The following is a 26362-nucleotide window of genomic DNA, read 5'->3' on the forward strand; positions in this document are numbered from 1 at the left end:
TTACAAACTAATTTTATTAAAGAAGTAATAATAAAGTGTACAAAAAAGAAAAATTAATTTATCATAATAAATAGTGATTTAAGAAGCAATTTAAGGTGTAAACAACTTCAATATACTACAATTTATTACAATTACTTTAATTTAAACTTTCACAAGCTTCCATTAAAACATTAACAATTTTATCCAATTGATCATCGGCATAATTAATATTTAAATTCATAACCAAAGTGTCATCTTCTTTGGCCATATAAACGTCTTTTTCTACACACTAAAAAAATATATTAAAATTATTAATGAAAATAAAGTATTTTATAACTTACGAATTTATGAACGGCATCGATGTTATTTATCTTCAAAATTTTTTTCGGGGAAATATCATCGCTTAAAATTTGAACGTTTGGTTTTTCTTGCAATTTTTTTAATTTTTCATGCATTGAAATGGAGACTTTGGATAATTTCTCAAACATTTCGGGTTCTTTTTCAAACAATTCTATGGCACACGTCGTTATATAGCTAAGAAATGGTGGAAGAGAGGCTGAAAAGCAATAACCAAGACCCGATAGACGTTGGTGTTCGATTACAACGGAAGCTCCTACGCAAAATCCACCAATTGAACTGAACGAGCCTTCTAAGCTACCCATTATCATATCGACATCATTTCTCTACAAAAAATTTTTTTAATTTTTATTAAATTTTAAGTTTACTTAATTAATTAAGTTTAACTTACATCAATGTTGAAATGTTCGGTGATTCCTCGACCAAATTTGCCGAGAACGCCAAAAGATAACGACTCATCTAAGAATATTCTTAAAAAATATTTCTTACGAAGCAGCATTAATTCAGGGAGTGGGCATAATTTCCCAGTTTTTCCATTTATTCCTTCAACGATTAAAAATTTTCTGTACAATTTATTCTAAAAATAATCATGTGAATTAATTTATATAAATTAATTTATTAAATTTGATAAAATCCATGTTGCAGGTTTTAAATAAGGTATTAATAATAAAAAAAACGCGTTAAAAATCTTCTGAATGACCAAATAGTTTAAATTTACACCTCTCTTTAAATATTTAAAGAATTTTTAGTTAATCGACTTAGATACAGTTTTTTATTTAGTTCCGACGACAAAAATAAATTATTCAAGAACTTGTTTTCCAACACATGCCTCAAAAGTGTCCTCTTTCCAATGCACCAACATATAAAATTAATTTCTTGAAGGATCCTTGTGGAAATATCACCAATTATTAATTAAAGTATCCTCTTTTTAATGCAAAAAGCCGTTTTGAAAAATCACTTTTAGTTCTGGAGAAATAAATTTTTGAAATAATCGATTTTGCAATTTTCGCCGATTAAGTTTTAAAAATTCGTATAAAATCTATTTCTTGGAATATGAGTATGAAATTTTCCCAAAATGTTAATAAAAGTGTCCTCTTTCCAATGAACCAACACGTTTTGAAAAATACCTTTTAATTTTTGAGAAAACAATATTTGAAGTTTTGATAAAATTTGCAATTTTCATCGATAATTTTCAAAATTCGTTATAAAATTAATTTCTTGAAGAATCCTTATGGAAATATCACCAATTATTAATTAAAGTATCCTCTTTTTAATGCAAAAAGCCGTTTTGAAAAATCACTTTTAGTTCTGGAGAAATAAATTTTTGAAATAATCGATTTTACAATTTTCGCCGATTAAGTTTTAAAAATTCGTATAAAATCCATTTCTTGGAATATGAGTATGAAAATTTCCCAAAGTGTTGATAAAAGTGTCCTCTTTCCAATGAACCAACATGTTTTGAAAAATAACTTTTAGTTTTTGAGAAAACAATATTTGAAGTTTTGATAAAATTTGCAATTTTCATCGATAATTTTCAAAATTCGTTATAAAATTAATTTCTTGAAGAATCCTTGTGGAAATATCACCAATTATTAATTAAAGTATCCTCTTTTTAATGCAAAAACCCGTTTTGAAAAATCACTTTTAGTTCTGGAGAAATAAATTTTTGAAATAATCGATTTTACAATTTTCGCCGATTAAGTTTTAAAAATTCGTATAAAATCTATTTCTTGGAATATGAGTATGAAAATTTCCCAAAGTGTTGATAAAAGTGTCCTCTTTCCAATGAACCAACATGTTTTGAAAAATAACTTTTAATTTTTGAGAAAACAATATTTGAAGTTTTGATAAAATTTGCAATTTTCATCGATAATTTTCAAAATTCGTTATAAAATTAATTTCTTGAAGAATCCTTATGGAAATATCACCAATTATTAATTAAAGTATCCTCTTTTTAATGCAAAAAGCCGATTTGAAAAATCACTTTTAGTTCTGGAGAAATAAATTTTTGAAATAATCGATTTTGCAATTTTCGCCGATTAAGTTTTAATAATTCGTATAAAATCCATATCTTGGAATATGAGTATCAAAATTTTCCAAAATGTTAATAAAAGTGTCCTCTTTCCAATGAACCAACACGTTTTGAAAAATACCTTTTAGTTTTTGAGAAAACAATATTTGAAGTTTTGATAATTTGCAATTTTGAGCGATAATTTTCAAAATTCGCTATAAAATTAATTTCTTAAAGGATCCTTGTGGAAATATCACCAATTATTAATTAAAGTATCCTCTTTTTAATGCAATAAGCCGTTTTGAAAAATCACTTTTAGTTCTCGAGAAATAATTTTTTGAAATAATCGACTATTTTTTCGAATTTTGCAATTTTCGCCGATTAAATTTTAATAATTCGTATAAAATCGATTTCTTGGAATATGAGTATGAAAATTTCCCAAAATGTTAATAAAAGTGTCCTCTTTCCAATGAACCAACACGTTTTGAAAAATACCTTTTTGTTTTTGAGAAAACAATATTTGAAGTTTTGATAAAATTTTCGATGTTGCAATTTGCATCGATAATTTTCAAAATTCGCTATAAAATTAATTTCTTGAAGGATCCTTGTGGAAATATCACCAATTATTAATTAAAGTATCCTCTTTTTAATGCAACAAGCCGTTTTGAAAAATCACTTTTAGTTCTGGAGAAATAAATTTTTGAAATAATCGATTTTGCAATTTTCGCGGATTAAGTTTTAAAAATTCGTATAAAATCGATTTCTTGGAATATGAGTATGAAAATTTCCCAAAATGTTAATAAAAGTGTCCTCTTTCCAATGAACCAACACGTTTTGAAAAATAATTTTTAGTTGTTGAGAAAACAATATTTGAAGTTTTGATAATGGGGTCATACACACTTATTAAATTTAGAGAAAATTTTTATGTCAAACGATATATGCAAGTATATGCATGAACACAAAGTAAAATAAATATTTTGATCAATTTTATATTTTGCGTAATTTGAAGTGAAAAATTGCAAATATTTAAACGAAATAATTTCGCGGCTTTTCTGTGACGTAGGAACCGCACTGCCTAAAACAAGTTAAATTGTCCGTTAGATAGCGCTTGCGGTGTGACAGTGTCAAAATAAAACCATGGATGTAATAGAGTGTCTCTATTACATCCATGAACAAAACATAATAAACATAACCTACAAACACTCTATCTCTTTTCAATACAACCTAAATGACGTTCATCTCTTTCTCGCATTTGAGCGGGTAGCAGGGGACGCAAAAGTGAGAATCATACGTCATCAACGCGGGAATTTTAAAAGCGCAAATGGGTATATAAATTTTCAATAATTTTTTTAACAATGACTTTGTTCGAAAATATTTTAAAAAAAAATAACGGTAACTATATTTTTATATAAACTTTCAGAAAATATAATAAAAAAAAAATCGTGTATGACCCCATTTGCAATTTTCAGCGATAATTTTCAAAATTCGTTATAAAATTAATTTCTTGAAGGATTTTTGTGGAAAAATCACCAATTATTAATTAAAGTATCCTCTTTTTAATGCAACAAGCCGTTTTGAAAAATCACTTTTAGTTCTCGAGAAATAAATTTTTGAAATAATCGACCATTTTTTCTAATTTTGCAATTTTAATAATTCAAAAGAACGTTGATTTATGTTAATTTTTGGAAAGAAAGATTTAACTGTAAGTAATTTTTTATAAAAAAAAAAGGCTGATGATGACCTAATAAATGTCGAAACTGGTACCAAGGACATTTATAAATAAAGCAGGAAAGAAGCTTCTTAAAGCGTTTTCTTATTATTAATAAATTAATTTAGGTAAAAATTACCCTTTTCTTCTCCTTCACTTCATATTCTTTTAATTTTTCTTCCAAATCAGCCATATCATTATGCTTAAAGTAGACAATGGTTGATTTTGCAGCTAATAATCCTTGTTGGGATGCAAACGAGATGTGCTCATCACTAAAATAATTCAATCAATTTAATTATTTTTAAATTTTGATTTTTTGTCTTGGTACCAAAAAACTATATCTGATTTTTTGCAATAAGCCCCAACCGCACTTGAGATTGTTGAGAAGCCATAAGAATAAAGAACAGTTTCTTCCATTCCCATAAAATCAGCAATTTTGCTCTCCAAGTCAAGGTGAACATCTAAAAAAAATTACTTAGTAAGATGTTTCAGTAAAATTAATAATAAAAGCACCTATTGTGCCATAAAATCCTCGAGGACCACAAGACCCAACCCCATAAGTCCTAATACATTCCTCTGCTTTCTTTTTAATATAATCATTATTTAAAAAATCCAAATAATTTACTTTAGCCAAATTAAAACAGTTTGGATTACTCTAAAAAAATTTTTTGCATAAACAATTTAATACTTTCAAATTTATTTCACCTCATCAGGAATGTGTGTATCAATAACTTTATTTCTCAACGCCTCTACAAGATTATGATCAATCATCGGTTCAGGTTTATACTCTAAAATGCGTTTGTTTAGGAGCTAAAAAATAAATTCGTTTGAATCAAACTTTGCAAATAAATTACTTCACTTACATGAATATCCAAAGGTTTAGCAACTTTCTTCTTGCGATTAACCCAAAAATAAGACACCACGACGATAAAAACCGTCGCTAAAACCGTGTAAAGGGTCGCGCCCTAAATAAAACATAAATATAAATCTATATTAAAAAAAATAATTATGCTAGGTACCTGAGTAAACTTGGTGAGCATGATGATATTTGTTTTTTAAAATTTTTAAGTAATTACATGGAGGTTTTTGTAGATGACACAGTTTATGTTAAAGGTTATGTTATCGCCGATGAGCAATTTATCCAATTTAAAACCATGTATGGGCGTGTGTCATCCTTCTTCTAATCGAATGTTCTTGTTGACGTCACACATCTATTTATTTTATTAGCTTCTCGAAGGTTAACTGATAATCAATTCAAGAAACTTAAATTATCTACAAATTCTCAGTAGAGTTTACCATTTATAGATGTCGTTTTAATTTCGCAAAATGTTGGATGAAAAATAATTTAAGAACTGGACCAGTACATCAAGCATGGAAGCCGATATTGTTGTGGAATGTTTAAAAAAAAGTGTGGAGATGCATGCAAGTTTTTCAGCATCATGAAAAAATTAGTGAAAGCCAGGTCTTATGGAAACCGACCAGTTCATAAAATTGAATGCTGAAACCACTTGCTCAGATATTATACACTATGTTAATTAACCAGATATAAGAGAGGGCAGCAAGGAATTTATCAAAAAAATAGACGGGGGAGGGGAAAAGCCAGAGAAAAGCGAGGGGTTGAAAATGGTGTTCTGGAATGTAGCGGGGATTACGAATAAGGGAGGGCAGTTCTGGGAATATCTGAAGAGATTTGAGGTAATTTGTATGGTGGAGACCTGGGTTGATGAAGGAGGGTGGGCTAAGATTGAGGGAAAGTTGCCAGCAGTGTATTGATGGAATTGCGTGTTTGCAGAGAGGAGAAGTAAGAGAGAAAGAGCGTGCGGGGGTATTATAACAGGAATAGCGAGAGGAATTACGGAGGGGAGATGGAGGCAGAAGGGAATGGTAAAAAGGCAGATCAGCTGGGGGAGAGAGACGGTGCAGATAGTTACTGTGTATAGCATGTCAATGAAAGAGACGAGAAAGCAATGGGATGAGATGGCAGGGGATGGGACGGAGGGATATATAATAATGAGAGGGGATTTCAATGCTAGAGTGGGCTAGGAGGGGGAAGGGTGGAGATATGGGGAGAGGAGGGACGACGGCGGTCGAAGGATACTGTGTGGAATGGAGAAGCAACAGAAATGCTGAGATGGGTGGAGGAGAACGGATGGGAGATACTGAATGGGAATAAAGAGGAAGGGGAGTATACTTACATCGGGGCGAGGGGGACATCTATAATTGATTATGTACTGGTGGATCAGGAAATGTGGGAGAGGGTGGAAAGGTTTAAAGTGGGAGAAGCGGTAGAGTCGGATCACCAACCGTTGGAGGTGGAGGTAAAAGGGGTGGACGGCAGAAGACGAGCGGAACTGGGGAGCAAGTTCATCAGGACAGACTGGTCGGAAGAAGGGGTAGCATTCTACAGGGGACACCTCGACACTTGGCAACAGAAGATACAAGAGATCAATGGTTTGGAAGAACTTATCCAGGTAGTGCGGGAGGCAACACTAAAAAGGGAGTGTGTACGTAGGGGGAGCAGAGTAGGGAGGAACGACTGGTATGATGGCGAGTGCAAGAAGACGCAAGAGGCAGTGGAAACGGGGAAGATAGGGGTGGATAGATATAGGGAGGCCAGGAGAGGATACAGAGAGTTATGCAGTAGAAAGAAAAAAAAGGTGAGGAAGAAGGAGGCGGCAGAGATTAGAGGGATAACAAGGGAGGGGAGGTCTGGAGGTATCTGAAAAAGAGAAAGAAGGGTAGGGAGAGGATAACCAGCGAAATACACATGACAGAATGGAAGAGTTACTTTATGGTATTATTGGGAGGAGTTGAAACGAGGCTAACGGGTTTGGGAGGCTATGGGGGAGATGGGGGAGAGGAGATAGCAGAAGAGGAGATGGAAGCAGTGCTTAGGGGATTAAAGAAGGGAAAGGCGCCAGGGGAAGATGGGATCCAGAACGAGGCATAGTTGGAAGCATCAAGGGTGGTGAGAGTGAAGTTGTTGAAGGGGATGAATAGCGTATGGAGAGGGGGTGGGATTCCGAAGGGATGGAAAGTGGGGGTAATTTGCCCAGTATATAAAAAGGGTAATAAGGGAAGGGTAGAGAGCTACAGGAGAATTAACCTACTAGACTCGGCATACAAGGTATTCACGAAGATATTGCTGGGAAGACTGGAGGAGGAGATGGAGTTGGGGGGAATTTTGCCGGATGGGCAGGCAGGCTTTCGGAAGGGAAGGGGAGCAATCGACAACGTGTACGTGTTGAAGCATCTGGTCAAATTGTACGCCCTGTTTATAGATTTGAAGGCGGCTTTTGATAAGGTGGATAGGGGAAAGTTGTGGGAGGAGGGGGATCACGGAACACCTAATTGCGAGAGTGAAGGAAATATACATGGAGACTATGGCTAGGATAAAAGTGGGAGATAAGCTGAGCGACGTGTTCTGGACGACGAAGAGACTGAGGCAGGGATGTCCGCTACGCCCAAGTCTGTTTGCACTGTATACGGCGGACCTGGAGGATAGATTGGGGAAGGGGCAAATGGGAGGGTTGGTGGTGGGAGGTAGAAAGGTGCATATGTTAGCATACGCGGATGACATCGTGGTCATGGCGAGAGAAGCGGCGGAGCTAAAGGATATCATAAAGACATTGGAAAGATATTTTAGGGGGAAGGGGCTGGAAGTGAATGTGGGGAAGACAAGGATGATGAAGTTTTGTAAGGGTGGGAGATGGGAGGGAAAAGAGATCGAGGAGGTTAGGGGGTATACTTACTTGGGGTATGTGTTTAGGGAGGACAACAGGGAGGGATCGCATGTGATAGTTATGGCAAAAAAGGCGAATAAGGTGATGGGACAAGTAGGGGGTTGGGGGAAGAGAGTCTTTGGAAGAAATGTGGCAGCGAGGAAGATTATGTTTGAAGGTCTAGTTAGCAGTGTGGTGATGTATGGGGCAGAGGTATGGGGATGGAGAAAGCAGGCAATGCTGGAGGATTTACAAGCTAGATATTGGAGATGGGTGCTTGGGGTGGCGAGAGAAACACCGGGGTATATAGTGAGGGAAGAGGTAAAGGTGGATAAGGTCAGAGTGGAGGCGGGCAGGAGGGCAGTGAAATATGAAGAAAGAATAGAAGGGAGGCCAAACTGCGGGATCTTGGGGGAGTGTTGGAGGAAAATTAGAGAGGGAAAGATCAGATATGGGAAAGGAGACAGAGACAACTATTATAGACGAGCGGGCTACTCGGTAACTGAGATAAATAGTAGACGAAGGGTGGGTAGGGAGATGTGGAGGGAGTTGAGAGGTACAGGGATATAATTACGGAGGGGCTGCCTTGATACTTGTTATTGGAAGGAGATGAGGAAGGGAAGAAGTTGGTGGCTAGGTTCTGTTGTGGAAACAAGGAGAGAGCTAACAGATACTGGATGGCCGATGAGGAGAGGTAGTGTAGGCTATGCAGGGAGGAATGGGAAACGTTGGAACATATGTTGAATGGGTGCAGTGAGTTGAGGGAGGAGGAGTTGGACCGAGGGCAGATCTTAGGAGAGGAGGGAGAGGGGAAACGATGGATGAGAATGGTTGTGGGGGTGAGGAGACAACGGGATGGATGAGGGGATGATTGGGCCGAGGAGCCGAGGGTGTAGAAATGGAGTAAGAGGGTAGAGGGTGAAAATAATATATTAATAATGTAAAGAATTGTAGAATTGTAGACAGATTATTGTATACAATAAACTCTTAATTAATTAATTAACCAGATATACATATAGATATACATGTGTTACCAATACTGTGGTTAGAGAGTTATGGCTATACACCACTTGATTGTCGACGGATGTATATCTTTTACGTTTAGAGCCTTCTCTATGGATTCATATGAGGTGGTATCAAACGCACCCTCTATGTCTATGAAAGCACATATGGCTATCTCTTTGGTTGCAATTGCCTCCTCTAAAGTGCTAGTCAAAGCATGGAGAGCGGTGATTGTTGATTTTGCTTTCTGGTAAGCATGTTGGCTAGGGTGGAGTGGATTAGTGACAAGCACTCCATTCCTAAGGTATTGATCGATTACCTTTTCCATCCCTTTGAGGAGAAATGAAGTTAGGCTAATTCGTCTGTACAGTGCCGCCGCGTGTTCATGAGCCGCCTTTGTGCCAACTGAAAAACGCTGCCCCCAGCTTTAAAATTGTCCTTGTTAGTAAGGAATGGTTCATCATCTGACTCATGTTTAAATTGCTAACATTTGGAAATGTAGGTTCCACATCTAAACTTTCAGATATGTCCTTTGCAGAATTCACAATTGATTCAAATTTGTCATCTATTCGGTAGTCCTTTAGATATACTGTAATTTGTTCGATCGATTCCATAACGGTTTTCATGTTATATGACGGATCTTGCCTCATTTTGTTGACAACATTTATAATCGTTAAAATATACCGTAATAAAAATGCTACCCAAAATTTTCCCATCAATTTGGTCATTGACAACGGCTTCAAAATAAAATTTTGACATCCGACTTTAATATTGCCCATCGTTTAGTGGAACTTGGAACTTGAAAAAAATAATCCACTTGAATAACATCAAAAAAATTAATAATATTTTTGCCGCATCATTCACTACACAGTTAAGTAAGTGGTTAGAACATGGAATAAAAAAGGCTCTTGAACGCATGTTTGCCCCATTGCCATATCCTTGACCTCAATATCTTCGAAACTACTGAGTTTTTCAAATCAACGTTGATAAAGAAAGTTGCACAGTTTTCGATGTTCTATCACTCTGAAAGTTTCTTCTGACTGCAGCGCATGAACTCTAGCAACAACTTCTTACAAAACTACAATATCTCCTCAACCCATTCCAGGATACTTGACATGATAGTTTTAAGTGAAACGCTCTATATACAGTCAATTCTGCTTAATTTCAACAAAATGTGAATCTGTATTTTTTGTTCATGCCTACCACCTTTAGGCATGAAGACCAAATTTACTTTCCTCCATAGAGTGGGTATATAGCTAAAGCTGTAGCTAGCTACATATAGGGATATTATTACTGGGAGAAGGTCTTCTAAGCCTTTTTGCAGAAATTCAGAATTCCATCTCCTCCAGGCGATTTTAGGGGCTTGAAATTAGAAATAGCCCACCTTACTCTGCTATGCTGCGAATCCTATCTGATGGACGGGTTGGGTCGGCATCTGCGTGGGGGCAGACTTTTGAGGAAGGAAGTGTGTACCTGGCATTAATGTAAGAAAAATATATGATATAATAAAATAATATAAATTTGACATAACAAAAAACTATTAATCACTTAATTCCAAGTAGCATTAAAGTGCGATTACTCACACTCATGAAACACAATGATATTTATTCTCAGTATCTAATCGTTTTCCATTCATTAATTTAGTACGAGTTTTATGATATGCAAAAATTGTTTTAAAGTGTTAATTATTTTACCGTAAGATGTCACGTTCAAAATTAATTATTCCATTTCAAATAAAATTTGAACATAACCTCAACAAAAAATTTTGGTTTGCAACAAAAAATAGCAAAAATAAATGTATAAATCAATCAAAAATGAATTAGTCTTGTACAACAATGCATTAATTAAACAAGTATATCTTATTTTGTCGGGATATTTTTAGATTATATTTGCTTTTTGGACCATATGATCCCGAATTTAGCGCCATCTATTAGAGAAACATCGAATTAAATCCAAGAATGAATGTAAATTGGATTTTTAGAGTTAATAAAAATAAATTATTAAATTCGTTGGTTTAAATGAGTTAACGATTTCGTTTGTAATTAAAAAATTATTGGTTTATAAATAAATAAAACTATTTTTTGAAAATATAAATTAAGATTTGAGCAGGGTAGCCAATAGAAATTTAAAAATACACCTAAATCTCCAGGTCTGACATACTCCTTTGATGACGTCATTACACTCTTTGCGTCTGTCAAAGCGTGAAGATCCGAAATATACTAACATATTGTCAGTAAAACGCACGTTTCGCAATCAAATTAAACGCGCGAACGTTTATAATCGTTAATTTGTTTAGTTAATTGTTCGTTCGTTATGTTATTGTGAACTTTACGTGCTTGGATTATCCAAATATGTCGCATCTACTTGATTACTTGTGCAAATCGTCCTCCGTTGAAACGGAGGATTACAGTTCATTAACCAGTTTCCAAGAAGATATGGAAAATTTAGATTTACCCATAACTGAGGATAAAGAATTAATGGTATTAATTAGTTTTTAAAATTAAACATCACTATATATATTAATTTTTTATTTTTAATAAATTTAGAGCTCGGAATTTTTTGATTCGGTTTTTTGGATGGAACAACAAAATTTGGAAAATATTGGAATTGACAGTAACTTTGTTAATAATATATGTTCGGATTTTGATGCACAATCATCTCCTCGATCCTCAGAAAGTGGAGATAGCGTAACTTTGGGATCAGATTCAAGTGGAAGTATAAAGCAAGATGAAATTATGAATATTAATCAAGTTTTCTCATTGGAAAGTCATGATATCCAAGAATTTAATAAACCAGAACCTGAAAAAATCGTTTATAACACACAACCAGCTAAATTTGTTCTGCAACCTAACACGAAAAGGGTTTTGTTCACCAAACCTATAAACACTGCCATTAATAATAAAGGAATACAAAAACCAAAGCAACAATTGATTCGAGTTCAATCTCTTAATGGAAATAGACCGTAAGAAATTTTTTTTTAATTATTAATAACAAAAATTTTCGTTTTTTTGTGTTTTTAGGCCGTTATTATTACCTGTTAATGTAAAAAATGTGAAAAAATTCAAAATTATTAACGCAAATGACTTGAAAATGGAAAATATTAAAGTTACCACCTCTGCTAATGCTTTCTTAAAAAAGCAACATATTGAAAAAATTACAGAAAGTACAGGTAAATATCGCAAAAATATTCAAATGCATTTAAAAAGAAATAAAAAGCCTGTTCATGGCCATATTTTTTATCTTATCATTGCAAATAATAATCCTGATACACCAAGTACTCATTTGTAGACCTGTTATTGCTGATTAGAGCTAAATTGAGTTCTTTTTTTTATAAAACATTGTGATAACTTTCCTATTTAAGGCGGGAGATATATTTAGACGCGCAAAAATAAGTACGTTTTAAAAAAAAAAATTTTTTTATTAACCCATTAAGGACTAGTGAGAAATAATTGAAAAAATTCTAATTTTTTTGTCAATAAACCTTTATTTACGTCTTTAGAAACAAACTTTAAAATATAAAATACAACATAACACATTTTGGTAGATTTTTTGAACGTTGCGTTAACGCAACATTGGGACCAACTCCATAGTAAATGGAAATTTACATTTGATGCACATAAATACCACTTTATTGACCGGTCATTGTTGTGGCTGCTACTCAGTAAGGCTAAATTATAAGGCTGCTCCTAGTACCGGCTAAATTTTCGCTATTCATTGTGTTTTTGTTTCAAAGGAATGTAATTTTTTGAATAATACATTCATCTAATGATAATTGTTGACAAGGTTTATACACATCAATAAATCTATTCTTTAAATAATTTATAACTGCTGAACTTTTACAAGTCTGTTTGAATTTGTGGGTATATCTTCATTGTTACAAAAGTGCCAGCTCTTCTCATTACTTTAGAAAAAAACGGAGTTTCGATGCTTGAGTCAATTGACCAGTAATCGTGAAGTCTGTCTTTTTTTACTTGTCCCATTAAAACAATTAGACCTAAAAATTTTTTCATTTCTGGCAACTTAATACCATCCATTTCTTCGTTCTTGAGATATTTTTATATTTATTGACTATTTGATAGTGATATCTATTCGATTCTTTAACCAAATATTCCAAAAAGTCATCTCCAATAAATAACTTTACAATGTCCATTACACTTTCTTCGTATTTTGGTAGAATTTTTATACCTGGGCTACCTCCGAAAGGTTCCAAAATAATTGATTTGTCCATTTGTTGACCACGTATCGATGTTTACTTCAGCAGTGTCATCATTATCACTTTCTGAATCGCTAGATTGCAGTGGCAATAATTTGCGCGACTTCCGAATGTTTAATAATAATAATAAATGACTTTATTTTTTTTTTCACTATACAAAATAAAAAAGAAAAGTGCAAAAAAATTAAACAAAAGTTAAACAAAAATACAAAAGCGAAACCGTTTTTCAACTTAACCATGAGAGAAAAAAAATTTATTATGGAAAACAAAAGTAAATCAAAACAAAAGCAAATTAATAAACGACTATACAAACTAGAATTAACTGAAGCGTGCACATCAAAAATAGTAAATAAATAATAATCCGTAAGAATGACAACAACGTAGATAAAAACAGGCAAGAAGAAGCACAGAGAGCTCTCAACCTGCATCAAATAACAATGCAAAGTATTTCCGTTTAAATGAGTTCTGAGACAATGATTTTCTGATGTCCAATGGAATATTATTGAATATTTTAGTAATCTGGTAACTAAAGCATTTTTGCAGTGTACCTCTAAATCTTATATTCAATGTATGGACATCGGCTCGAAATCGAATCCTGTTATAAAGGTAAGGGGGCTGTTGGTAATTTATCACTTTATAATACAAACAGGCTGAATGCAAAATTCTTCGGTTCTGCATATTCAACCAGTTTACATCGACCAATCGATCACTAACATGCTGCCGACGTTTAATACCATAAATTAGTCGTAAACAGGAATTTTGTACCTTTTGTATCTTCCTCTTTGCGAGATATGAAATGAAAGTAGAATATACCACATCGCAATAATTAAAATGCGATCTATTTAAAAAATTTCGACAGTTGCAAATGAGTTTTAAGTTACAGTACGCTAATTGGGTACATTTATTAACGTGATCATTGAATTTCAGTGCGTCATCAATTAATAGTCCCAGACTTTTTACAGTATTACTACATGTAACACTTGTGTTGTTTACAAAAATATTAAGTTTGGATAAGAGAATCTGTCTCGATCTTTTAGGCGCAAAAAGGATTAATTCGGTCTTTGATGGGTTAATGTATAGATTGTGACGTTCAGAAATATCAGCTATACTCTGAAGATCAGAGTTAATGCGTTCACAAGCAGCTGTCACATCAGACGGCGGAAAGGAGCAGTACAGTTGAGTGTCATCAGCGTAAAAATGCGATCTACAATATTTTATGAAGGTTTTAAAATGACATGTATACACAGTACACAAAAGAGGTCCAAGAATGGATCCTTGTGGTACACCCGACGATAAACTCAACGCACCCGAGATACTGTCACCAACAATCGACGATTTTTTAAATAACCCCGTAGCAATTCAACGGCCCCGTCATCCAGTCCAACAAATTGCAGAATAGAACACAGTAGGTCATGGTTGATTGTGTCAAATGCTTTGGAAAAGTCTACATGACACAAAACTGTGGCATTTCCCTTGTCCATTTCAGATACCTCATCATCTATAATGGAAATCAATGCGGTGGTACAGCTGAAGCCAGGTCTAAATCCAGACTGCATTTCTGGCAAGATATTGTTTTTGTCTATAAAATCACGCAGTTGAAAAGTTAGAACTTTTTCAGTTACCTTCGATAGTACAGGAAGGATGCTTATGGGTCTTAAATGCATAAAATCAATAGGGTTCTTAATTTTTGGTAATGGTCTAACCAGAGCAATCTTCCACGAATCTGGAAAGACACTCTCACTTATACGGAAATTTACAATATGAGTCAAATATAAAAGAATATGACGACATGATAACTTAATTAAACCAATATTTAATCCATCTATATCCGTAGAATTACTTTTTATTGAAGATATGCTTTTCATAATATCAATATCATTAACTGGAGTAAAAGAAAAAGTTGCATTAATCAACTTATTATTGGTATAAAACTCAAAAAGCTCATTATCCACTGATGTATTTTGCGTTATGGAGTTTACAAAAAAATGGTTTATTTTGTCAGGATGACGGAGACATCCAGGAATTATGCTGCGCTTAATGTTATTCAACCCAAGTGATTTCAGACCACACCATGCGTTATTGTGTGCACGGTGTATATATTTATTTATTTATTTATTTATTCTGCTTATGGGATACAAACAGGAAAAATCCCAGTGAAGTATCCACTAGAAAAACAATTGTACAACAATATTTCTTCAAAGTGACAATCAGTACAAAAAGATAAACAAAGAAACAAACATAATACAAATCAAATCAAATTAATTGTATAAAATTAACTAAATGGTAAAAAAGAAAATTAACAAATTATAATTACTACCGTACTACGTCTAAAGAGGCGAGGGCACGTTTAAACGACTCCAACGACATGCCGAACAAGTCACACAAGTAGCAGTGCCGATTATAAAACTGCATAATACGAGGCAAAGGTGAATTCATGTGAGCGATCGAGGCGGATGCGGGCAATCTGAACAGGCTATGAGCGCGCACAGTATATAAAGGGGTGATGTAATATACTTCGGAGACAAGGTTAGGGCAGTCTATCAACCCATTTACTAACTTAAACAGAAATATTGAATACGAGAGGTTACGACGACCCCGCAAGGACCTCAGGCCAAAGAGCGCACATCTCCGAGCATAATCGCAATATGGCAAGAAAAACTTATGCGCCAAATACCGTACAATTGATACGTACATATTGATCCATAAACGCCCTCTTTTCCCTATCTATAACAGTATTTGTCATATTTCTTAAATCTTTGTAGTAATTCCATGCTGCAAGTGACTTAGACATTTTATATTTTTTAAAAGCATTATCTCTACATTTTTGCATCAGCTTGATGGTATCCGTAAGCCAGGGTGCACGAGGTTTTGTGAACTTACAATATTTAATTGGTGCATGAGAATTAATAGTCGACAGTAAATGCATAGTTAAAAAAATAACTTTATCATCCGTTTATAGAAGAATCACTGCTATCACCATCACTATCACTTTCTGATTAACAACTAAAGTCTGACAAAGTATCTAAGCAAAACTCTTCATCTAGACGATCTTTATCCATTGTAAACGGTAAAAAGTAAAAATATTATAATTCGTAAGAATATAGAGAGGACAGCTAACTACTAACAGAACAGTAAATCCCACTGGACGATCGCTACGCTTTTATAAACGTATGTTTCTTTCAGACATATAGTCAGACGAAACCCGTCGATAACTAAAAGCCGATTAACAGGCTATTGGTCCATAAGCGTTGGCAGTCGAAAAGCCGATTAATAGGCTAGCGGTCGATAAAATGATACTATCGTGCTTTGATATACCCTGCAGCGCCGTCTCCACTTTTCATTGTTTTTTGAATTATGTATAACACTATCTAATCTGGAGGTTGAAGTTACAAAAATTGTGGAACCATGTCCTCTGGTGTATCTTAACTGGTGTTGACACTAATAAGGCTTCCTACAAGTTCCCATCTAAAATCCAACTGAGAAATTGGTTTGACATTATATTGTTAGTCTGTGCATTTTTGAAGCATTTACTATGGCGGAGTCTAACATATTTATAAATGGCAACCACCTTTTTTTTCCTGGTAATAGTATTTCAAATTAAGGGGCCCACTGGGGTCTAAGTGCGCGTAAAAATTACGCACTCCTGTACGCATACATACATACATAGTATTTCAAATGTTCCGATAATTATTAAATATTCCACCGATAGTTTCCTCATCAATATCTTCCTCATTGGTCAAATTGTCAACTTCGCGTGAATCATAACCAATATCAATTACTTCGTTGAGATCAAGATCTTCAGTTCTTTCAGCATTAAAGGCCTTTTGGGATTATATTGATATTTGACCCTACTCTAAAGTCGCAAATATACCCTGACGCATATATATTTACACCACTATAAAATTGTACATACCATCATAAAATGTTCTTGAGTCACAACATTACTATTTGATGACTATTTGACTATTTGCAGTCACAAAAACAACTTCAAACAAGTTTACGAATGCAATCCATATGTATATCTACTGGTAGTGACTTCAAAGTCACTTGGGAACTTGATTTTGTAAAAATAGTTAGCTATTCATTCACATTCTTGTTCTGTGAAGTATGCTGTATATGAAAAACATTCAGGATTAAAAAAAATTATAATAATAGTTCCTTTTTACAATCTTTTAAATTCATATTACCATGCTAAAAATTTCACCATTTTTGTTAATTTATATTTACGCTTAAAAGTTGAATAATCTATGATAAAAAATTGCGTTAACGCAACTATGGTCCTAAATGGGTTAAGGTGCAATTAATTTCAAACATTTAGTTCATTCACTATTACTTACTGATGCCTTACACCATGATTTCTCAACCAAGGAGGCGAAATACATTTCTATTTTTGAAAGAAAAATTAATTTAATGCGTAAATTAAACGTCATAAAATAATTAAAAAAAAATCTCGGCTGACTTCAAAGAACTTCAACTTTAATGCTGCTACGAGCAAGTCCTAAAATATTCCCGAGTTTGATAGTGGCGATGTCTCATTCCAGAAGAACTTGTCCACAGTAGGCGAAGTCTCTTTTCAGCCAACAGTCCAATCTTATGTTTGGCCAACGCAAATGATACATCAACTGCTGGTTCTGGCCCCACAAAAGCTTTAGCGCATCAGAGAAACTCTGTTATCACAACTCAGTGTATAATGTTCTCTTACAGTCATTAACCAAAGCCGACATCGTTTTCACGCCTTGCAGCGCCTTGACTGCCTGAGAAAAATCGTACTGCCATGTTCTTCACCCCTCTCTCAAGAAGGATTTTAGCACCCATGTCAATAACATATACTTTCGCCTGGAATACATGATAATCCGAGGTATTTGGCAGTATACTCCTGCTCCGACCCCTTTCGGCGTTTTTGATCCATCTGTGAACATGCAAATATCTGCGTGAACCAGAAAATTTTAGTTTTACGCACAGTATCAGTGCTTTTAATGTCTTCCGCAGCTCATTGGTAGGACATGTCAAAACAGTTTTGAGCATATTGTTTAAATGGTAGTTCTAGCCACTTTCCCTATATGCACATGCAAAGGAGATAGGCCAAGCAGAACATCCATTGCTGGAGTTGGTGTTGTGCTTATCGCACCAGAGATTGCCAATCCAGCTACTCGTTGAATTCGTGAAAGTTGACTGATAACCAAAGTCGGTTGAAATCTCCTATACCAGGCTGCTGCTCCGTATATGATTATAGGTCTAACCACAGTCACATAGGGTTTTTTTTCCACAAAAACTGTAAGTCCACAAGGATGTATAAATACCAGTGGCACCGTACGGATATACCGTTCCAAAACTTTTTCAAGGGTTTTTAACAGAAATGTCAGCTGATGAGTCGAAAGGCATTAGGAGTAGGCACCGTGATTATTTATTTTTATCTGGTGGGCGCTGGTTAACAACAAAATCTTGGTTTCACGTTTCCATAAACTTTATTATTAATTACACAAACTTAATACATATAAATTGCGATTAGTTATATAGGGAGCCTTGCTCCGCGTGAATTGAAGGGGTACTGTTTCGGTGGGTGTTAAATCGAAGACTGACTGAATGACTGATACGAGTTGAGCTCGCAGGCTCCTTCTTTATTTTAGGTCATAACTAAAAACCTTTACCGAAATATACACCCCAACGCATTCCCACACACAACTCAACCCAATAAATAATGCGATAAAAAACCCTAATCTTGCGACACTTCAAATCCAGACTAAACAAATGAGGCGATACAAATAAATCCAATATAAATGAACTAATATAATATAAAATCTAACAGATCGAACAGCCTACTTTAGGTATATAAGATACCTTTACCTTAATCCATTCTGCCGGTACATATTTCCAGGCAAAGCTATTACAAGTACAAAGGAAAAGTACTCCCAGTAACCAGTACAAGTAGCGCTATAAGTTATTTTTACTCCAAGTAATAAGTAAGAAGTATTTTTAAAAAGTACTTGAAGTAATAAGTTACTTGAAACTAAAATTTCAAGTACCCACTCGTTTAAGTACTCCAATTATTTTAGTTATTTAGAATAAATAAATGTGCTCTAAATAGCAAATTGTAGCAAAAAACTAGCAAATTGTAAATTTGAAACAATTTTTCAGTTTCTTCGCGTACATTTCTTAAATCTGCTATTAATGCCTCAGTTTCGGACGTTTCAGACACCTGTTCTGTATTATCTTCTTCAGTTTCTTTATCCGTATAAACTCGAAATTCTTCAAAACACTTAACGAAATTCGACCCATTGTTAGTAATTGTGGCTAGAATGTTTCCATCCAGATCATATGCCTTGTAAATGTCGTCTAAAATTCCGAATGTGTTCCTTCAAATCGACAACAAGATAATGCTACAGATTTACTTTGTAGATGGTCGGTTATCCAATGACAAGTTACTCCAATGAAACTTCTCTTCTTACAAGACCATATATTTGATGAAAAGTACATTTTGACAATTCAAGTTTAATATCTGTGATCATCTGACCACAACTGTCAAAACTTATTGAAACATTAACATAATAATATAAACTGCGATTTATTTTGCAAAATTGCAATTTTGAAATAGTAAAGAGATGGGATGTAAATTAGCAATGAATCGAACACTATGTGTTTCGAAATGTTTATAATAAGCGCACGGGAATGGTTTTAAGTCCTCCAATGGCGTTTCAGTAAAACCCGAGAGAAACCCCTTTGGAGATCGTAAATCAAATATGTGAGAAATAAACACGTGCGAAACTAGTTTTAGAACGGCGCGGCGGACCGGTCGGGGGTAGGACCGATTGCCTGAGTGTGATTTACGATCTCTGAAGGCGTTTCCCAAAGCTTTTGATGAATTTTAATACTCAAATTTTATTAGAAAGATCGCTTCAGAATAATGTATAGTACAACCGTATAATGCTCTGATGCGGAAGATACGGGACATCCTGTATAACTAATATACGGATGATAAATGTTAGCTATAAGAAAACTTTCAAAAATTGTTATTTTACTTACTGTTGAAAGTACTGGAAGTAGATAAACTACTTGGAGTAAATAAATAGTTCTTCAAGTACTTCTTATGTCAAACAAGTATCCAGGACATTTTAAGCTAAATACTGAAAGTACAAGTATTAAGTACCTACAATTTGAAAGTACTGGCAGTAAACTACACAAAGTAAAAAAGTACTGAATACTTTACTTGCAGTACATTTTTACTCAACTCTGTTTCCAGGTGACACAAATGTTTATCAAAATAGGCAACAATAATGACTTTCCTTGCTGTAACAAAGCAGGAAAGATATTGTCTTCTCATCATCAAGCTCGGTCGCTATGCTTTGAGATTAAGAATGCATTAATGTTGTTCCTGATAAGTAAGTAATCCCTGGGTCTATCCCCTGAGCAAAGTAACTTACCGGATAAATTACCGAGTTCGCTGATGCGCTCAGTATTGGCGAGCCATGGTTCAGTATCAATTCGCTCACTCATGCAGGTTCTGCTAAGGTCAGCCGTAGCCGTCCTAGCGTGCTGCAGGTTTGCCTGTAAACAGTTAATAGACTTAAGGTCTTTGCCCACTACACCGTATCATAGCATGACTGTAACCGTATCGACACATGCAAAAAAATATTCATTGTATGAACTACTATGAGGCAATACCCACTGAACCGTTCCGGCACCGGCCAACACCGTACCGTGCCATGCCCGGCCCGACAGCAATTCCCAGGGAGGAATATTTTGCAGGGGTCGAAACGTTCTGTGCATGGCATGCACCAATATGCATGGGCGGCCTAACCGCGTGGTTACTGCACATACTCCGCGTTTGCTCCGTGTTTGCTCTGCATTTGCACCCCGAACAGCAAACTTCTGTTTTAGTATTCCTTTCGCGATAGAACACTGCAGCAGGTGTGAACCTTCAACATCCAAAATATATGGATACTCAAAGGAAAGAGAGAGTCTGGAAGGAAATTTGAAATGGTGACATTCGAAAGTACTGAAAAAATTTTCTTAATCATCAATTAAGTGTCTAAATAATGTCCTCAGCTTTTCGTTCTTTTACAGCATCGTGAATCCAGTACCGTGTCGCTGCTTTTGCGTTACTTCTTCTTCCTCGTCCATAATAATGGCAATCATTGCCAGTTGTCTGATAGATAACTTTCTAATAGCCATACCGTCGCTTTTTTGATACTATCCGCAGGTATGCGCAACAGCAAAAACCTACAACAACTAATAGATCTGGTGCTGCACTAAACGGGATCCGAACGGGGCATCTACAGTTTGCATACACGGGCATAATACGCGTTGCATACGGGCATAATGATACGGGTTCATATTTGACCTAAATAGATTTGAGCATGTAACGCCGTATCGCAATTACATTCAGATGTTAACCTGTGAGAGACGTAGATCCTTTCGTTTATTAACCATTTTATTTAAAATCCTTCATAACTGCACCCCAAAGTACTTATCAGATAGGTTCCAGCAATTATCAACTCATGAGCTTGCTACTCGTTCACGTTCTGATACTATTCTTACATTTCCCGTTCATAGCACTGAAATTTATCATAGATCATTTACAGTACAGTCGATTGCGCTGTGGAATGAACTGCCTTCTGAAATTCGTAATATTTCTAGAATTACTAATTTTAGACATGTTTTAAAGAGCCACTTGCTTGCCCTTCAACTGGCTGTTTCCTGATTCTTTGTTCTTTGTCTTTCTCTTTTTTTCCTCTCTTCAACTGCTCTCACTTGTTGGCAACTGATATCCGGCAGATTCTTTTAGTTTCTTTTAGTCGCTCTCTATCTCTCTTTTTGTGTCTTTTCTTTATTTTTCTCTTTGTTTTTCTTTTCTTGCTTAATCTTATTTGGTGATGTTAATAATATCTAATTGTCACTACTTGCCATATTCAGCAAATACTATTTTTATTTTTGTTTGTTCTGTTGGGTCATTTGGCAGAGATCGCTTGTGCGATAAAATGATCCATTTGCTGATACTGTTTAAGTTAAGTGTATCTTATGTAATTTTGTATTTTTGTCTGTGGCAATAAATGATAAATAAATAAAAAAAATAAATAAAATAATACGCGTTTCATACGAGAATGCAGTTGGTCCGTTGCAGTGGGCGGAACGTTTTCTTACGTGCTTGACACGTTCCTGTTACGGTCCTAGTATGGAACGGTGTAGTGGGCAAAGACCTTTATCCACTGAGCTGAGTACAGTTTCACCCACTTACCTCTCGCTTGGGCTGGGGCGGCCGTTCCACCGGCTCCTCTCATTCCAGCAAGAGTCGAGGACTTTCCCCTTCCTCCATACTCCCGTGGTGCTGAACGAGCACCTGCGCGACGCCCCCTGCTGAACACCCCGGCACGTGCAGAAATCTTTCCTCGGTCGGGTTTCATATCTGGCGCTCTCTTCTCGCTTCTGGTCTCCACTCCCTTTCCTTTCATTCGAAACTGCTCACAACAGCTTTGTAGTTTAGCTGCTTCTCTGAAACAGCTTAGGCTTTTTAGCCATTTGCTCAGTCGTGGACCTATCAGAGTGTCCCCTCTTGGCCAAAGACTTAGAGGTCTTTACACTCTTCTCCGATGGAGTATTAAGTTTATCTGTCTCCATAAGCTTGCGCAGGTTCCTTCTAGCAAACACTGACAGCCGCAGGCGTTTTTGTTTTAGAGTTAGACTATCTAGTGCCTTGACAGCCTCCTCTTCATCTTCCTCTCCTTCAAAGAAGAACCTGCTCCTCTTCCAAAGACGGAGAACTTGATTTGGGCGCGGACCGTCTGGCTGCCACAAGTGTAGATTGTGATGGATCCTCCATCTTTTTTATTTCGTTTTCAGGATCGAGGTTTATCACCCTTTGTCTAGGGTTTTATTTTTACTGGGCGTTTCCATACAAATCCTATTAGTAGGGTAGTCCATCGGGGCAGTGCTCCCATACCCCGATAAGCCTATTGAAACTGAAAGTCGGCAGGCCTGTTTATCGACTGGCAACTCTAGATCCGATTCTTTTGATATGGTACAGGGGCACCTCGTGAATAAGCAATAAAAACTGCAGTGTCGGTCCTGATTTTGCCATAAGACAAGAATCCTGAGTACGGCAAAATAAGTAAGACAAGCCTACCTAGGATTTACCGCATGCTCACCCTCATTGTTCGTGATACTTGGGGCGGCCAATGTCTTTGAAGTCTGCCGGAGAGTATAATTTGTTTTTACACGATATGGCCGAAATGGAGACAATCAGTTGCGATGAGTTAAGAAAAGTAGAAGTAGTAGAGGAAATACTATGAAGGGTGATCCCGGATATGAGAGGGAGCTTTTTCGTGAATTGTTAGTAGACTAAGGCATTTTTCCCTCCTCTGCCCAAAAAAAAACTACCCCTCAATACGAAAGTATTAAATAAGAAATGCACGCCTTAAATTTTTTTAAAATTTATGGATTATTAAAATTAACTTTTTAACAAAAAAATTTCCAATTCTTATTTTAATTTTAATAAAAATTTGTTTTAGATGATGAAGATCAAGATCACCACCCGCAAGATTCTCGTTACCCTCCACTAAATTTAACCAGCGAAGAAAAACGCCTTCTCATGAAAGAAGGTATAAAACTTCCCAGTCATTACCCATTAACGAAAAATGAAGAAAAAGAATTAAAACGTATCCGAAGAAAAATTCGTAACAAAATTTCCGCCCAAGATTCGCGAAAACGTAAGAAGGAATACGTCGATAAACTCGAAGAAAAAGCAAAACGCACCACGGAAGAAAACGAATTTTTAAAGAAACGTATCAAGTTACTTCGAAAACAAAACAGCAAACTCATGGAGCAAATGCGTAAACTTCAAGCAGTTCTTTTTAATACAACATCCACAAAAGCTGCACCAACAACTTGCTTGATGATCGTTTTGTTTTCAACGTTGTTAGTTTGTTTGCCTAATTTGCGTTTATCAGAAAAACAAGAATTAGGTGAACAACAATTATTCGCTGCTCGTCGAGCTTTGCTTTTTAATCAAAAAGCAAATAACGAGGAAGACGTTAACATGGACGAATTTCTCGTTTTCAATAAAGACGATGAAGTTGAAATTGATAACTTCGTTGAAGATGAATCGGAAAACGCAACGGAAAATGATTTCAATAACTTTTTAAGTGAATTAACGAAAAGGTATGCGAATTTACCACAGGAGAAAAATTGTTCGGAAATGAATATCAACGGAAATATGGCTGAATTTTGCCGCAAATACGACGGTGAAATAAAAAGCGTTATTCATAGTATGAAAGAATTTTTAGAAGGTGAAGCGGTACCGAAACAAAAAGGTTTTATTGAACCGGATATTTCCGATGATGATGAAGATTACGGTAAAGATATTAATAGAAATTTAATTAAAGAAGAGCCACCTTCGAAAAGGATTAAATTAAGCGTTTCCGATGTTATCTATCAGGAGAAAGCTTCGGATCAAGATTTACTGTTGAATTTTATGGATAGAAAACAAGAATGATGAGGGTTTTTTATTATTATTTTCTGTTTATTTTCTGATTGTTCCATTTAAATAATAGAAAGAGTTTATTTTTATTTTTTAAACTATATATTAATATATTACTGCTTATTATTGCTTTAGGGTTAGGTTAGATTCCGTTTCTTTTCGTTTGTTCGATGTTCCAATGTATTTTAACCTTATTAGCTTTATTTTAATAATGATTAGAAACAATTATAGTTCACTCTAATCGTTACTAAACATTATTAAAATAAATTTATCAACAATTTTTTTCAATTAACTTGCACGTGATCATTACAAACCGTACTTTTCCAAATAACATGATGTAAGTAGTCTGTTTTCTTCATTTCCTTGAGAGTTATTTAAAAAAAAAAAAAACGTCGCTTTTAATGTGTAATAACTATATTTAATATAAAAAGAAACGCTATAACACGAGATTATATTCTATACATAAAATAAATAAATATATAATTATTGTTTCAAAGGGCTACAAAAATAATATATATGTATATGCAGAGACCACTGATAAAGTGTGAATGGATGTAGAAATTTCGAATGAACTTTACCGTTCGTTTTTAATATACTGGTTTTCTTATATAAATTACTGAAAGGAATGTTGTCTTTTTTTGTACCTACTCATTTTTATTCATATCAAGAATTAAAAGAAAATTGAAAATGTCTCAAGCAGATCTTAGAAAAGAGTGGCTGTCTGGATGGATTCTCTGCATATAACAGTTCATCGCCTAGATAATACGTAGGTCATCATAGTTCTGATAACAGCCTTGTAGAGTTTGATCTTGTGAGCAGGATCCAGCTTACTTCGTCTGTTACTTCAAATACTTGGTTTTGTGAAATATCGAGAAAAGCAACGCCTTGCTTGTTCCTAGATGGATCTAGGTTCGCTATCACAATTATTGGTGTCTTCTGTACATCGTCGGGTGACGTTCGGCGTATTACACGGAGATAGTTTATACGCCACTAGCGCACTTTTTTACTAGCTGCTAGTAAAGTAGTTCTGTGTAATTATGGTGGCGTGTAAACTATCCAGATAGTTAGCTAGCAAATATGTATGCGAGTAAAGTTGGAGACCGGTCAACTTTACTAGCTACTAGCTCACTTTTTTACTATCTAGATAGTAAAAAAGTATCGTGTAATTATATCGGCGAGCAAAGTAGGTACAGAGTAGAAGAGATTTTATAATACTGACGGTTGTAATGTCAAGGTTGGTTCAGTTATATACAGGGTGTCTCAGCGAGACCGGTCATTAGACGTTTCTGGGGTTCTGGCCAAACAAAAAATTTGAGAATGCAGACTTAAGTATTATCAATTACGTTCCCTTCATCTAAAATATTTTCAGATTTCTAGCACTTCTTTTATACCGGAAGTCGCCACCTACTTTATTTTTTTAAATGGAACATCCTGTATATTTTTACATATTTGGGTTTGTCTGTTTTGAAGGTTTATAAATAACTTTACTTTTTGCAATTTGAACCAGCAATTCTCGAGTTATTCGAATTTTTCTAGAAAAATTTGCTCCAGCGGACATTTGTTCAAAAAATCATAGAACACTCAATTTTTGAGATATCAATTTAGGATTCAGAACATACTTAAACAACATGATGGAGTATGTTTTGGTGCCGAGAACGGCTGTCTAGATCGTTTGGTCACTTTACTATGATACGTTAACTTTTCGAAATTTGGAACCACCATAACTTCATTTTTTTAAATGGCACCCCCCATATTTGATTACTTAGTCGTCTTCGGCGTCTCATTTTACATCTTTTATATTCCATACGTCCTATGCCTAACATTAATAGTTTGAGAAGTAATTAGGGTTTTTTGAAAAGTATTACGTGGATGTGCCTTGGTTCTTGGAGCCGTTTTACAA

General features: G+C 35.1%; 2 protein-coding genes across 2 annotated transcripts; one reads left to right on the top strand and one right to left on the bottom strand.

Moving 5' to 3' along the window:
* LOC111413899 (serine palmitoyltransferase subunit I) lies at positions 1 to 5265 on the bottom strand. Its single transcript, XM_023045031.2, has 9 exons — positions 5075 to 5265; positions 4919 to 5020; positions 4761 to 4865; positions 4569 to 4710; positions 4384 to 4516; positions 4195 to 4327; positions 728 to 913; positions 321 to 662; positions 1 to 268 (listed from the first exon to the last, which is right to left on the bottom strand). The coding sequence occupies exons 1-9, from the start codon at positions 5093 to 5095 to the stop codon at positions 137 to 139; spliced, it is 1296 nt and encodes a 431-aa protein (XP_022900799.1). The 5' UTR covers positions 5096 to 5265; the 3' UTR covers positions 1 to 136.
* Positions 5266 to 10937: 5672 nt separating this feature from the next.
* On the top strand, positions 10938 to 24566 carry LOC111413881 (uncharacterized). The gene is made up of 4 exons (XM_023045006.2): positions 10938 to 11259; positions 11326 to 11741; positions 11800 to 11948; positions 23495 to 24566. The coding sequence occupies exons 1-4, from the start codon at positions 11131 to 11133 to the stop codon at positions 24475 to 24477; spliced, it is 1677 nt and encodes a 558-aa protein (XP_022900774.1). The 5' UTR covers positions 10938 to 11130; the 3' UTR covers positions 24478 to 24566.
* Positions 24567 to 26362: the final 1796 nt, after the last annotated feature.

Source organism: Onthophagus taurus, chromosome 8 (genome assembly GCF_036711975.1).
Source record: "Onthophagus taurus isolate NC chromosome 8, IU_Otau_3.0, whole genome shotgun sequence".
In the NCBI taxonomy this organism is placed as follows: domain Eukaryota; kingdom Metazoa; phylum Arthropoda; class Insecta; order Coleoptera; family Scarabaeidae; genus Onthophagus; species Onthophagus taurus.

Excerpts from the sequence above, each read along its gene's own strand:
- LOC111413899 (XM_023045031.2), bottom strand. The coding sequence starts at position 5,095 with ATGCTCACCAAGTTTACTCAG. Across the intron at positions 5,021-5,074 it reads TGCTCACCAAGTTTACTCAG|GGCGCGACCCTTTACACGGT; the intron begins GTACCTAGCATA and ends TGTTTTATTTAG. Across the intron at positions 663-727 it reads CCGAACATTTCAACATTGAT|AGAAATGATGTCGATATGAT; the intron begins GTAAGTTAAACT and ends AATTTTTTGTAG.
- LOC111413881 (XM_023045006.2), top strand. The coding sequence starts at position 11,131 with ATGTCGCATCTACTTGATTACTTGTGCAAATCGTCCTCCGTTGAAACG. Across the intron at positions 11,742-11,799 it reads TCTCTTAATGGAAATAGACC|GCCGTTATTATTACCTGTTA; the intron begins GTAAGAAATTTT and ends TTGTGTTTTTAG. Across the intron at positions 11,949-23,494 it reads AAAAATTACAGAAAGTACAG|ATGATGAAGATCAAGATCAC; the intron begins GTAAATATCGCA and ends AATTTGTTTTAG.